Source organism: Rosa rugosa, chromosome 4 (assembly GCF_958449725.1).
Source record: "Rosa rugosa chromosome 4, drRosRugo1.1, whole genome shotgun sequence".
Taxonomy (NCBI): domain Eukaryota; kingdom Viridiplantae; phylum Streptophyta; class Magnoliopsida; order Rosales; family Rosaceae; genus Rosa; species Rosa rugosa.
The window spans coordinates 8,876,590-8,891,870 of NC_084823.1; the positions used below are offsets into that span (position 1 = coordinate 8,876,590).

Genomic DNA, 15,281 nt, shown 5'->3' on the forward strand with positions numbered 1-15,281 from the left:
GGTGTCCTGGGTTCGCGGGCGTTTTCGAGTATGTGGTTATGCTTTTTGGGCTGAAGAATGCTGGGGCCACTTATCAGAGAGCCATGAACCTGATCTTCCACGATATCCTGGGAAAGATTTTAGAGGTTTACATCGATGACGTAGTGGTAAAGTCTAAAAAGAAAGGGGACCACATCACAGATCTCAGGAAAGTCTTCAAGCGCATGCGACAACACAAACTTAAGATGAACCCCGCCAAATGCGTGTTCGGAGTCCAAGCAGGAGATTTCCTGGGCTTCATTGTCCATCAAAGGGGAATTGAGGTCCCCGAAGACAAAGCCAGTGCAGTCATCAACCCATCCCCTCCGCGAACGAAGAAGGAGCTACAGCGCTTGCTGGGTAAAATCAACTTCCTGCGACGTTTCATTTCTAACTCTGCAGGTAAGATCCAGCCCTTTTCTCCATTGCTGAAGTTGCAAGGACAGAACGAGTTTGTTTGGGAATCTCAACATTAAGAGGCTTTCGACAAAATCAAGGCCTATTTAGCGAGTCCACCAGTGCTTGTTCCCCCTCGAGTTGGATTTCCATTGAAGCTATATATTTCAGCAGCTGAGGCTTCCATTGGTAGCCTACTCGCCCAAGATGATGAGGTAGGTGTCGAGCATGCCATTTTTTACCTCAGTAGGACACTTACGGATTGCGAGACAAGGTATACCCCTATGGAAAAATTGTGTCTCACATTGTACTTCTCTGCTTGCAAGTTGCGACACTACATGTTATCCTTTACTACATGCATCGTTGCTCAAACCGACCTGGTTAAGTACATGTTGTCGCGACTTATTCTGAGAGGTCGCATTGGCAAGTGGGTACTGGCTCTATCCGAATTCTCGCTACAATACGTTCCATAGAAGGCAGTGAAGGGACAGGCTATCGCAGACTTTCTGGCACATCACCCTATGTTGGATATCCCCACAGTGAAGGAATTAGAGATAGCGACCGCCACCACAACTCGACCAGATTTGGCGCGCATTCCAGAGTACGCCATGTGGTATCAAGCCACCGTCTCCTTGCAGCCCTGGGTATTATTTTTTGATGGCTCCAGAACTGAAACATTAGCAGGGGCAGGGATTGTTCTGGAAAACCCAGAGGGTGATCGTTTCTCTTATTCTTTCCAATTGGAGTTTAAGTGCACAAATAACCAAGCGGAGTATGAGGCCCTTATTATTGGCCTAGAAGTCTTACTGGAATTGGGAGTAAGGGACGTTCAGGTACGCGGTGACTCTCTACTCGTGATAAATCAGCTTCAAGAGAAGTACAGGTGTGCCAGCTGTTTGCTTGTTCCATATCTGAATCGCGCCATTGAGCTTCTGGATCAGTTTGATGATGCGGATTTGGAATACATACCTCGCGAGCGCAATTTCGCAGCCAATGAGCTTGCTCAATTGGCTACAGGTATTACATTGAAGTATGGGGTTCGCGAGCGCATTCTGAAAGTTGAGCGCCGCACGCTGCCTTCGTGGCTCGCGCGGCCTGACCCACCTGACGATCCTGTCATCGCAGTCCTAGAGCCTATTGACGTCGATTGGCGAATTCCGTTGATAGATTACCTCAAGCAGCCAGATCCTACAGCAAACAGGAAGATTCGTTTTCTTGCCTTAAACTACTTCCTCAGGGGTGACGAGCTGCGCTGACGTGGGGAAGATGGCATAGACTTCCGGTGTGTCTATGGCCGCGAAGCAAAGCGCTTAATGCGAGAAGCACATACGGGAGTATGTGGCGCCCATCAAGCGGGCCCTAAGATGCGTTGGCTTATCAGAAGACATGGGTACTATTGGCCTGACATTTTGAAGGACTGTATCACGTTCGCGAAGGGATGCCAAGATTGCCAGGCACATGGTCCAGTGCAGCACCTTCCCAACATTCCCATGCAACCTATTATTAAGCCCTGGCCTGCATGAGGCTGGGCATTGGATTTGATTGGGATGATTCACCCTCATTCCTCCCTCCAACACAAGTTCATCATTGTGGCCACTAATTTTTTCACCAAATGGGTCGAAGCTGAGCCTTTGAAAGAGGCTTCAGGTGCCACCATTAGACAATTTATTTTTCATAACATCATCTGCAGGTTTGGTATCCCTGAAGTGCTTGTCTCAGACAGGGGGGCAGCGTTCATGGGCGGTGAGGTAGAGAAACATGTCAACGAATTGGGCATCCAGTTCATCCACAGCACTCCATATTATGCTCAGTCCAACGGTCAAGCAGAGGCTAGTAACAAGATTATTATCACCATTCTAAAGAAGATGCTTGTTGAAAACCCTCGCCTATGGCACAACACGTTGTATGAGACACTATGGGCTTATCACACCTCCAAGAGGAATCCCACTGCTACAACACCCTATGCACTAATGTTTGGTCATGACGCCGTTTTACCCTTAGAACTCAACGTTCAATCCTTGCGCATCCAAGATCAGCATCACTTGATCGGCGAAGATTATGTCCAAGCGATGTGGCAAGAGCAAGAAGACCTGAGCGAGCAGCGCTTAGCGGCTTTGGATAATTTAGTGATGGAAAAACGACGTATCGCCCGCGCCTATGATAAGAGGACGCATGGCCGTAGTTACAAAGAGGGTGACCTTGTTTGGAAAGCTGTTCTGCCCTTTGGCGAGAAATTGACCGGTCGCGGTAAATGGACTCCACGATGGGAAGGACCCTTTGTTCTTCACCGCATTCTGGAGCGCGGGGCCTTTCACCTCAAAGATTTGGACGGCGACATCTATCGCAATCCCATCAACGGGCGGTTCCTGAAGAAATATTACCCTATTGTTTGGGAATTCGAGGACCCCCCAGATCCACCTTCTTCCCAGACAGCGGGGCAACCATAGTCTTCATCGGCTCCCATCATCCCTTCATATTCAGGCCTTTTTCTGTGGCCTTAGTTTCATGTATTTGCTTCACCTACGAACACTAAGGGGGCAACATTCTATACATCCAGGCCTTAATTGAGGCCTTATAGCAATTTCAATTATTTCAATTTCAAATTCCTTGACAATATGTGTTAAGAATATATGTAATGGCCTATGCATGAGGCCTTATTTTATAACAGTTTTTTGAAAATACTCAGAAACTTTCATTCATAAAGTGGCTTTGCGGCCAGAAGTAGTACAAATCGAAACAATTACATTTGCGGTTTACAAGGCCAAAAGTGGCTTACAAATCATAAGAGTTGCAGATCTGCTTAGAGTTTCTGGATCTTGTGGTGACAAAGGGGGGCTGTGCTATGATCATGTATACTCTCCCTCTCTTCACCCACATCCCCCCTTTGATCAGAGTTGCAGCTGCTCTCATTTGTACCGGAGGCAGAGGGAAGGAAATAAACCATCCCAACCCTTCTAGTGGATTACCCTCCGGGATGGAGATGGTCTTCAGAGAGAGCGCGACTCACAACCACATCTACCTCCAGGGGAAAAACAGAAGTCTGACAGTCTGACCCCGGAGGTAGGCTGCGGAAGAAGAACAGCCGGCCTCGAGTGGCCTTCCGCCCTTCTCCCTCTTGCTCCACGCGAGAAATCTGAGGAGAGGGATCCCTCAGAATCTGGTTCTGCCGCGTTAGGAGCGCCGCGTGTTCTTTAGCCTAACTGAAACCGGGGAATCCCATCCGGATTTCCAGAGACGAAAGACATGCGGATGGACCTGAGATTAGGCCATAAGACCTACCCAGGCATTGAGATTAAGCCATAAAACCTAAGAATTTGGGGTTGAGGCTGAGATCGTGAGGAGAGGATTTCAGAAACAGAAGGAAGAGAAGTAGGGTTTGTGAAACTATTACAGGGGAAGCCATATTTGCTTGAGTTTTTATTCTCCAAAGTACAGGTATTTATAGGACCAACTTCAGTGGCCTCAACCATGCGATGGACAGTTGAAGTATTTTCAACGCCATCAATAAGAGTATCGATGGAATTGAATGCAAGGATCTCGGAAATGAAGATAATTGAAAACGCGTGGGAAGCGGGGCAATTTTCAAGGACGTAACCGCTTTGTTTCGAGATTATCTTTTGGATTAAATTATGTTTAGTCCCTGTAGTCTGACCATTTTTTCGTTTCAATCCCTGACATTTTCATTTAATCTGAAAAGTCCCTAAAGTTACAATTTCCGTCCGATCCGTCCTCACCGTTAACATTCCGTCAAATCAGACCGTTAAGTTGCTGATGTGGCACTCAAAGGTACACCAGCTCAGCAGTTTGCATGCCATGTAACTAGCAAATTGTCCAATATACCCCGAAAAACCCCATTCTTAAACCCAACCTCTCTCTCGCATACACTTCGCTGTGAAACCCGATCAGAGGATAAACTATTGTCCTCCTTTCAATTTTCGCTTCCACAAATCCTTAGCACATTTGAATCCAATGTCAGGTTAAAGATTTCATTCAACCCAAACAGAAAGATCGTACATTACAATAGTATCAATTCAACACAAGACTAATTAATTCAAAAACCCTATTAACAACACAAATCTGGGTTTCGATGTAAGTCATCAGGAACTGAAATTTCACAACACCAATTTCATATGGAAACTAGGTCAAGCAAGCAAATTTGAGCAAAAATTTCAAAAAGAAACATAATCAAACCTTGGGGAGTTGAGTAAGAGAGGATTTTGCGGAGTTTAGAGGGCAAAGTGTCGATTTGAGAACGATCCGGCTCCGCCGTTCTCCGGGATCCGCTAAGAGACGACGGAGGGAGGTGGCCTCAGTATACTCATCAATGATGCCGGTCAAGGTCACAATCGGGAGTAAACCATCTTGGTCAGCGTATAGATCCCCAATCTCCATATATAGCCAAGTCCCTGTAGCCGTATGTACCCAAATTGTCGAACATCTTGAGAAAACTCTTGAAAAAGCCTTCACTAGTGTTCCTAACCTTGTCAAAAACTTCTGGCAAGTCATCGATGGATCCCAGTCAATATTACCTTAATGGTACTAAACAAAGCTAATTCATATAAATTCTGGGTAAAAGGGATTATTCGCTAATAAAATCCAAACAATCAACTTTTGTTTTGCTAATTACCAAAAGATCAACCAGAATATTCAAGCTCAAAGATTTATTCTTGTTAACGTTAGAATCCGTGGGGACTCTAGTTAGCATCAAAGAGAGAGAGATAGAGAGAGAGAAAGAGTTGACACGAGATGTATAGTGGTTCGCCTCCGCATGAGCGGGAGACTACGTCCACTTGAATGTTTATACTAGTGTGTGTCGAGCCTTGCGGCCTAACATGATTACAAAGTGTGTTGTAATGGAGTGCATGAATGAATGTGTTGAGTTGTGGGAGGAGGCATTCCTTTTATAGGTGAAGGAATGCTTCTCCTTTACATTTTCTTAGATGTGGGATATTAGAAATCACTATTCTAGTGTAGAAAGCCTAGTTTGTGAGGGCAACTTTGCAAGGCCGGAAAGGTGGCTTCCCGGCGACGGATTTGCGACTTCCGGATACCGTAGCGTAGCTTGAACATAGGGCTACAAGATGCAAGTAGCGGTTGGGCCTCACCATGGCTTGTGGGTGTCCCAAAGAGGGTGTTACTTATGCTTGGTGAGATAGCCAATACTCCATATTGTTGGAGGTATGTACAATTCTCATACCTAAAGATCAACCAGAATATTCAATTTTTGACTTCAGTAACAGCTCCATGCTCTCTCCAATCAAAATCCTCAGGCAGATTCTCGGTAGGCAGAATCGGCGCCGTGTTGGCATCGGTCGGCAGCCTCAGCCCTCTGAGCCCCAAATGGCTGCTCCTGAACTCGGCCGAAGTCAAATAAGAGAACCGAGTCACACCATGTTGGGCCGTGGGGTCCATTCGCTGGTAACTACTCAGAGATTAGTGGTGCTCGGCTCCGAGCATCTGTTCGCCGTCATGATCGTGGTGGTGGTGAGGGGCTTCATCACCGCCGTCCACGACTTGACGGATCAACGGATCGCTGCCGTCCACATCGGCGCGAGCTAGGAAGAAGAGGAAGAGAGAGAGAATTCGATCCATCTTGAGAAACTGGTAGCTATGCGAGGAGAAGATCGATATGGGTCTTGATCTGCGTGTCGAGGCGGGAGGCAAGGCGGAGGCGGGCTCGTGGAGGCGGAGTATTTGGGGGTGTTCATTTGAGAGAGGCAGAGGTGAACAGAAGGAGAGAGGAGGGAGATGAACAGAAGGAGAGAAATCGAGAGATGGTGAAGAAGAAGAGATAAAATTACAAAATAATAAAGGGCATGGATAATATGGACATTTCGCAATTGGAAAGGCTTACGTGGCGCTGAGTTGGGGTTGACTTTAATGCCACGTCAGCCTACAAACGGAGCAATTGGACGGAGTGTACCGATCAGACGAAAATTGTGACCTTAGGGACTTTATAGATTAAATGAAAATGTCATGGACTGAAACGAGGACAGAGTCAGAGTACAGGGACTAAACAAAATTTAATCCTTATCTTTTCAAACAGTTTCAATAGCAATAAAGGCAAAGTAAACGCTAAACTGCCTGCAAATTTGAGCATATATTTGGGCCAAGCGATGTGGGCTAAATATTTAAATTATTAATAATAATATTGTTCATACAAATATGGGCCTGGTACTGGAATACTAGAGGCCCAAAAGTCTCCGGCCTGCGTGGGTCAAGCGGAGAAAAAGCTCGTCTAGTCGAAAGCTAGCATCCGTAGCAGCTTGTGCGGCTTGTTGGGCTGCCACACGAGTTTGGGCCAATTCTTGAGACAGCATCTCGAAGGCAGTAAGGGGTTGTTCTAATTGAGGCTCCGCATGGGCAAGCCTAGCAGTGACATCAGTCAACCGGGCCTGAAGAGCCTGAATCTGGGACCTCAGATGGTTCCTCTCGAGCGTCAAATCCCTGATGAGATTAGCCTGGTCACCCAAGAAATCACGCGCAGTGTCCGTTTGATGAGTAAGGGTCTGGTAGTGTGTTTCGGTCTGCCTGGCTTGCGCGTTCGCGACCACCCTCTCATTGAGCCCTTGCGGGAGATTCTGCAGCAGCTGGTCAACCTCTTGAAATTGGTCTTCAGTGATAGCACCCTCGCGGAGAAGCACCCTCAGATACTCCAAGACTCTCGCGGGCGCGCCAGGAATCAGAATATCAGGGCCCAAGAGGCGACGAAGGCCTTCTCTGGCATCATCTACGACCCCAGGTGGGGTCACTTCGAGCACACGAGCTAACCGTTCTAAAGTGGATGAAGTAGGTTGCTCAGCGACAGGGGCCTCAAGAGGCTCCGCGACAGGTATTGCTTCTGGCATTGGTTCAGGAAGTTCTCCTATTTCCTCGACTTCAATGACTTGGGGGGCATGGAGAGCAGGTTCCTGACCAGCCACATTGGGAACAGGTTCAGCAGGATCCTCATCCGCTATTTCTCCGGCTACCGCTTCCACGATTGGACCCTAGAAAGAAACATCTTCAGAATGACCAAGTCAAGGGTAAAGATAAAACATTTTTTGTTAAGAGAAGTACCTCTTCAACTGGTAGCTCGCGGAAATTTGCTGTTGGTGCTGGGGCAGTCTCACCGGAAGTTGGACCCGAATCAGGCACTGTTGATTCCAGAAGGAGAATTGGTTGCTCGCCGGAGGTATGAAGGAGCGGCATCCTTTCTTCAACTTCAGGCGAGCTGTCATCTATGACTTGCGCTGGAACTATAACCAACTGCATGTTGTTTGCAGCATTGATCGCAGAAGGAGGGTCATCATTGGGTTCTTGGACTTGTGTGCCAGACACACCTTCGCCAGCAGTGGAGGATCCTTCCCCAACTTGCCTCGAAAACCTACGACGAACCTGAAGCGGAGAAACGTTATAAAACCATACATAGCAAAACAAAATATCTGTGCTCACTTTAGAGGAGTATTACCAGTCAATCAGCGACTGGTTCATCTTCTGCCCATGGATCGGTCCGGAATTCAGCGCGACTGCGTTTGCGTGCTAGAGCAGCAGCAATCTGTCAGGATTTAAACAGAGTCAAATTAGAATTTGAGAAGGCTGCTAAAATATAGGTTCTAAGAAGAGAATCCTTACAGTTTGAGGGTCATCATCATCAGAGGAAGAGTCTTCTACCTCAGGCCTGGTCAGTTTTGCTTTCTGTTTAGCGGCCGGATCAGTGGCCGGAGAAACACCCACGGCGCGATCGCTTGAAGGCGGTGCGCGTCCCTGCTATAAACTTCGAGTTAGAGGAAAGAGTTGGAGGTGAAAATGATCAAGGAAACAATGAACACGCTAAGGCAATTACCTCTGGAGGATGCTCGCGAATTACAATTCCAGCCTGAACCAAGCGTGGGGCTCGCGCGGGTCGCGGAGCCGGTTCGGGTGGTGGAGGTCTTGCTTCATCTTCATCAAAGCGAGCAAGTTCTTCAGTATCAGCGTCGTAAGGATATCTCAATTCTTCGAAGATGGCCGCAAAGAGTTTGTCATCCCTTTGCCTCCAGCAGTTAACAGATACTTCCTTCCACCATTGATCATAATCTTCGGCTCCCCCATCCACGGGGACGATATTATCAACCCAGTCAAGGAGATTGACCAGTACAAGCATGCTTTGTTCTGGCGGAGGTCCATTTAAGGGGCCAATTCTGCGCCAAGAGGTATTGTAATTCCAGGCATCATAGAGGGGAAATGGCACCAATTGGATAAGACCAAATTGGCGAGCAAAGTGGTTGGGAGCATAAAGCTCATAACTAAGTTCGTCAGCAGCGAGCCTAATGTCTGAACAAGAGATCGCACGACGAAAAGCCAAGCGCGCGCGATCACTATAATTAAGAGCCCTAGGAAGGAACCCATTTTCAAGAGGAGCAGGGAATCTCCTATTAAGTATTAGATCGCAGTAGGGCATCTCGTGCAGGAGGTACAAATATGAGAAACACTCAGAATAGGGTGGAGATATGTACCTTGCCTCGCGACAAAACCATTGACCAAGAAGGGCATTAGCCGGTGGTAGCAGTGAAATGTCATCGCGGCGGAAGAATGGAAAGTAAGTTTGAATCCAGAAATCAAGGATCCAAAAGGGGCCAGAAATGCTAGTCTCAAAAGGATGCATCGTGGCCTGGTACAGAGTACGGTAGAGGGCACCCAACACTGGTTGTCCTAACCCCACGTGGCGGCCATTGTAGAGGGCCGTTGCTAGAAGAGTCCAGGCGCCAGTGGGCTTACAGGAAGAAGTACAAAATATGAACTTGCAGAGCCAATACTCCAGAAAAGCAATGCCACCAGTCACATTGCGCTCTTTGCGATAATAAGCTAGCCACCGCGGATAGGAGCCGCTATGAGCACTGCGACCAGTTTGGTCCATGGTTGATGTGAAGGTGTCAGAGTCGAATTGGCCATGCAGGTAGGGTTCGCCATCGATGGGCAATCCAGTAATGGTGAGGATATCCAACAATGTTATACTCATTTGGCCAAATCGAAAATCAAAAGTATTGGTAGCAGTATGCCAAAAGCAAAGGAAGGCAGCGAGTGGTGAGCGATCCCCACCGCGAGGAAGGCGAAAGCATAAATCGATAGTGTGGGTAATACCTGCCACGTTCCAGCGAGCCAAATCTCGTGTTCTTACTTCACGATACCAGGAAAGCTCATCTGCGCTAATTTTGGACGGCCAGTGCCCTATTTTTGCTCGATGATTCTACGCACCCCAACTGCTGAAATCTGCAGGGGTCCTCTGGAGGGCCTGAATGGGTCGACGAATGGGCAGGCTATAGAGGACGAGAGCATCAGCGGGAATGGAATCTCGCGGTGCCGGACCCAGTCCGGCGTGATGGTTTGGAAGCCTGAGAAGCAAAGGTCTCTGGACGGAAGTATGGATGCAACAGCGGGCACCGATGTTGGTTCCCCAAGTGCGAGCGATGTTATCAGTAAGCTCTTCTTCTTGATCGATGATCACCTTCTTTGGGGGAGCCATTTTTGGGTTTCTGTAGAGTGGGTATGGAGCAAAAGGTTTTCTGGGTTTAGGAGACTGGAAGGGTTTCTGATGTGACAGGTCTGGACTGGCTGCGGTATTTAAATAAAAGATTTTGTGAGGGAAACGATGCGACGAAAGGACGTTTTGCCAAGCGAATAGACACAACCTTCATTAATTACATCGTTTTGATCATCAGACGTGTCGTTTTAGTCCCCTTCAATCAGTTACATTTTCATGGGCCTGATATCGGGGCCTGGGGGGCAATGTTTGAGCCCAAAAGTAATTTTGGCAAGATCCTTTAGTGGATTTAGCACAGCGGGCCGATACCTGTGGCCCAAAAATAAGCCTACTCGGGTTTGGGTTACAGCTTCACCCATTCCGTGATCCATAAGGAAAACGAAACCTTATTGGAGTCGGGTAGCGGAGATTGAATAGGAAACTTCAATCAATATTCCTTCTATGACAAGGAGCAGTCGAAACCCTAGGTATATATACCAGGTTTCAAGGACAAATCAGGGACCTCTCAAAAATCAATCAATCCCAGCGATTACAAAGCCTCCCCGGAGCAAACCTTCAACCTAGTTGAAACCCGGTGACCGCGCGCCAGTCCTAGTCTCTCTAAGAGCCGACTCTTAGCATCACCAGATCAACCCGGCGACCGTACTTTCAGTCCTAGTCTCCCCAGGAGCCGACTGCTAGCGCAACTGCCACCGTTACTACCAGCGAAGCAAGGGTAACGCCCTCGCAACCCAGCGAAGCTAAAGTCATGCTTTAGCGCAACCCGTGCTTTCTCCAAACTTCTCAGTGATTGCTCTGCTTAGTCTACAATACTAAGTATCGATTCGGTGACGCGAAGAGATCACACCCAAAGTCCTTATCCGTAAGGCAAGAAGTCCTTTCTCGGAAGGCATAGAAAAGAACCTTGTGGCGAGGTTGGTGCTCTCCTCGTCCACAACGCTTGAAGAAGAAGTCAGGTCAAGGGACTCCCGGGACGACTGCACCCCACGGTGCTGGCATGCCCGCGCAATCACAGCAGCAAAAGAGACAGTTTGCAGGCCAACTGGTTTCCGCGTCAAATAGCAGTTACATATTCCTTTTTTGATTAGTGAGCATATTGGAAACATAGTGCAGAGGTATGAAAGTCTGAAGAATATATATTGATCAATGAGAGTAAAGCTATGTTGTTAGAGAAAATACTTTTCATTGTTTTGTAACAAATACATGAAGACTTAGTAGTTAGTACATCACTGAAAATACAAAAAAGTATATCTATTAGTGAAATTAGTTTTGTTTGATTGTTGTTGGCTTTGTTAGTGAATTCTCTGCTGTTCAAAGGATTTAGTGGAATTTTTATCCTCTGTTCTGTACTTCCGTACATCCTCTTGCTTATTAATAAATTTCAGTTCCCATAAATTAAAACAAAAATTTCCAGCATAAGACACAAAACTAAGAGCCTCCAGGTGGTCGAGTTGGTAAGAGCCTAATAATAATAATAATAAAAATCTGGATACTTTTTATTTTAAAAAAGTGTGCACACCGCATTTCTTATTATTATTACTAGCTTATCTGGATTCTTATTATTACTAGTTTTTCTGCGGGAGAGGATCCTCTCCTGAGCTCATTCCCCTCCTGAGCTACCTGAGCTTTTCATTAGATTCCAACACGTGGATATAATAAATCTAATGGTTTACAAACTATTCTTGTCTATCTTTTTTCATATGTTCATGGCTTCATTCACTCCTGCTGAGACTAACTCTCTTTTCGGTTCTTCTTCTTCTTCTTCACTCAGCACCAAAACAAACAATGACTAATCAAGTGGGTTTCAATGAATTTCATACAGAAAGAGTTTTGATTTTCTAAAAATAAAAGGAAAAAAAAAAACAAGCAGTGTTTAAAAAGCATATCCAAAACTGTGGAAGCCGGATTCCTCACACTGTTTAGCCCCTAAATTTCCACAAGGTTGGCCAGTATCTGAAATGCCCCAAATGGTGAATTTGTGTAGTTGAAAGTGTATCCCATATTGCTTGAGGAGATAAAAACTGAAATTTTACAGGGAAGAACATCAATGGAACACCCAGCCCCAAATCAAACCAATTGCAACCCCAAATTCAGCCCCAAAACAATAAAAGGTGCAAAAACACAAATCTCAAGTTGCTATCCTAGATTTCCATTACATACCCTTTTTTGAAGAATTAACAACAATATTGATTTGAGATGAGTCGGGTCGACGTCAGGGGAAGTGATTGAATGATCTCTTGGTTCTTATTAAGAGAATCCAATTGAGATAATGACACCTGCAGGAGAGAGCCATTGAATAATAAACCCTTGAGCCCAACAAGATATGTATGATCCCTTCTTTTCTTTCAACCAATTGCATCTGGGGTTAAGCCATGGATATGTATGGTAGAGAAGAACGCTGACAGGAAGAGGGAAGAACAGGGAAAGAAGAGAGAAGAGATTGATCTGGAAAGGGTATTATTGTAAAATTAGTAACCACATAATATTTGGACCATTGGATGTGATATGAGCCACGTGCCTTCATCTCCTTGAAAACTTAGGCAGCTCAGTTGAGAAATGAGCTCAAGAGAGGATCCTCTCCCTTTTTCTGCACACCGCATTTTTTGTGCGCATGCAGAAAGGCCAGTAATAATAATAAAAAATCTGGTTACTTTTTATTTACAAGAATGGTCGGGTCTTGCTCTCCTGGCTCACGTGAATGCCATGTATATACCTGACGTCATGATCATCTTAACAAGGTACCTTTGCTTGAAGCAAGTAAATCGCTTTGGCGTGCATGGATGCACCTTCTTAATCATTGTTGCTTTTAAGCACGTGCTTGCTTATATATTGTGGCTTCATCAAGCACATATGCGTGAGCATCATTCCCACACGTTAAAGTGATAACAAATTGAATTGAAATTAGGCTCAACCTACCTACCTTAATTCTAAATTCTTAGCCTTCCATCTCCTTACTAAGTATACGCTATATATTGAATTCATCTCCTCCATGAAAACTCAGCACATCAATCACTCTACATAAATGGCAAAAAGAGAGTATTTTTGGGGCATTTACAAATTCCGTAGCATTCTTGGAACAACTCTTCATTGCAATAGAGCATCCTGCACTACCTACTTGTCTAATGGTCGTCAAGGACATGAGGTTTCTGCTCCGACAGCAGTATCAAATATGTTTGGGCATCGTGGTTATTCGGCGAATAATCCCTTAGGCTTGCGGTTATTTAGCAGCACCAACAACAAACCATGGACAAAACTTGAGCAACCACTGCCTGCTACAACTTCTTCTAGGCGCACCATCCCTAATTGGTACAAATAAAATTTCGTACATTGTGTCTTTGGTACCTGCCATGCATTGTTCTTCTAATTTCCTGATAGATTATTCAGTACTGTACGCATGAACTGTGCGTACTTTGAATATATACTTCAGCAAGCACATGTTATTTCAATTTCAGGGTAAGATGGATTTTGGGCTCCCTTTTGTCAATTTTGATTCCTGTTTGGACGCACAAGTACTGGGAAAATCTGCAAATGATTGAAGGTATGTATATATATGTCCACACTTTTTAATTGATTCGCAGATTACTTGACTGAATAGAAATGGCTATAATGGATGGATGGATCGAATCTGAAGTGGGAAACTATGGATGGATGGGTGTAGGGGAGGCAGAGGTGGTGATGGAAGAGGTTGACAATGTAGCAAAAGTCGTAGAAAGAGTGGCAACTGTGGCTGAGAAGGTGTCAGCCGATGTGGCTGATAAACTTCCAACTAATCATACAAGACTAAAAAAAATTGCTTTGCTGATTGAACGAGTATCCGAACTGGCTGCTCAAGATGCTCAACTAACACAAGATTTTATTCACAAGGTCTTTATTTTTCTTGGTCATATACTATGTGCAGATATCTATAATTCTATATACACTAGCTCTTGTTTATTTTAACTCGTCTCTCTGGCTAGCTAGTGAATTTCATCTTGTCCTTTTTATTAATTATATAGGTGGATTCACTGAAGCAAGACCTGGGAGACTTAAAGACACTGGTGGAGCCAGTTGTTGATAAGATAGAAAACTATGAATTTCATGGAAACTACTCTCCAGTTTCTACAAAAGAACAAAATTAAAGGAAACGTCGTATATATATGCATGCATCTATTGTAGTTGTACTATGTCGACTTGCATGGCAATCTAATAACACGTGTCTTTACAACTTTTGCAAGTCCGCTCTTTTCCATTAACAACCCTTCGCTTACCTACCCTTTCTCCTGATCTCTCAATCTTTTTCCGTTTTAGGCAGAATAGAATTTGTGTTTCTTGGTTAGTTAGTTTCGAAATATTATATATGTATCTGGGGAATCAATGATCCAGCATTCTAGGTAATTAGTTGTGTTTGTTTTCACATAAGGAATGCATTTGGGATTCAGTTCAGATTTCACACATGGCATAGCAATTGCCCACAAGGAACTAAGTTTTAGTTAGTTATATTGAAATCCAATTAGCCTTTGTCTATATGAATAACCATTTTAATTAAAATTCGCCTTTGCATCTACCATTGAACTGGTATTCCCATACATATATGTCCACTCTTACTCGAAGCACAATGAACTAGCATGGTATTGCATTCACCTTAATCATCTCAGCATAACCTGGGAATCAAATGCTATCAACACTCACAAAACCATTTTACAAGAGGTAAAAATCACAGAAAACATAGATCGACATCCATCTAAATCATCCCCACTCTTTCAGGTTAGGCATTTTACTTGTACACGTGTTCTTCAAGCACATTCTACTTGTGTTATTCAAAGCTAATATGCCGCGTTATGTTTTGTAACTATATATCAATACACTTCTGGCAGGTTCAAGAAAGGTTGATTTTAGTTACTCTCGCTAAAGCTATTGCTCTACGGGACAGTCTTCTCAAAGCCAAAAAAAAAAGGTTATCAATTTATCAAAGTTGAAGACGACTCGAAACCCCCTATTATTGATTATATTAATAGAAATTGTGATATTCTTTGGCGTATGAAACATGTCATTAGAGTCATGATTCTAATAATGATTATGGACTTGTCACACATTAACATAAAGTAAATTGATAATTAGCTTAATGTCAAAACTAGCTCAACATGGACACAAACTATAAACCAATAATTGTAGCTTAATGAAAGAGTGTATCAATTCATTAAGGTTAATAATCCAATTCTTAGTCTACAAGAAAGACTACAATGAAGTGTTACATTAAGGATCTAACTAGCTAGGAGACCTAATCCGATATGAACTGCTTTAATGGGAAACTTCTTGAGGATTAGGTCACTTACATAAATAGATGAATTGGTCCCTGTTGCTACCTCAAGAATTTGCATTAGTTCTG

General features: G+C 44.7%; 1 protein-coding gene across 1 annotated transcript; it reads left to right on the plus strand.

Annotated features, from left to right (window-relative positions):
* The first annotated feature begins 12,833 nt into the window (after window positions 1-12,833).
* LOC133707256 (uncharacterized) lies at window positions 12,834-14,925 on the plus strand. Its single transcript, XM_062132811.1, has 4 exons — window positions 12,834-13,222; window positions 13,369-13,454; window positions 13,575-13,780; window positions 13,912-14,925. The coding sequence occupies exons 1-4, from the start codon at window positions 12,939-12,941 to the stop codon at window positions 14,032-14,034; spliced, it is 699 nt and encodes a 232-aa protein (XP_061988795.1). The 5' UTR covers window positions 12,834-12,938; the 3' UTR covers window positions 14,035-14,925.
* Window positions 14,926-15,281: the final 356 nt, after the last annotated feature.

What these genes read in the sequence shown, in the direction of transcription:
- LOC133707256 (XM_062132811.1), top strand. Translation starts at nt 12,939, where the DNA reads ATGGCAAAAAGAGAGTATTTTTGGGGCATTTACAAATTCCGTAGCATT. An exon ending in AGGCGCACCATCCCTAATTG is followed by an intron (nt 13,223 to 13,368) that starts GTACAAATAAAA and finishes TTTCAATTTCAG; the next exon opens with GGTAAGATGGATTTTGGGCT. An exon ending in CACAAGATTTTATTCACAAG is followed by an intron (nt 13,781 to 13,911) that starts GTCTTTATTTTT and finishes TTAATTATATAG; the next exon opens with GTGGATTCACTGAAGCAAGA.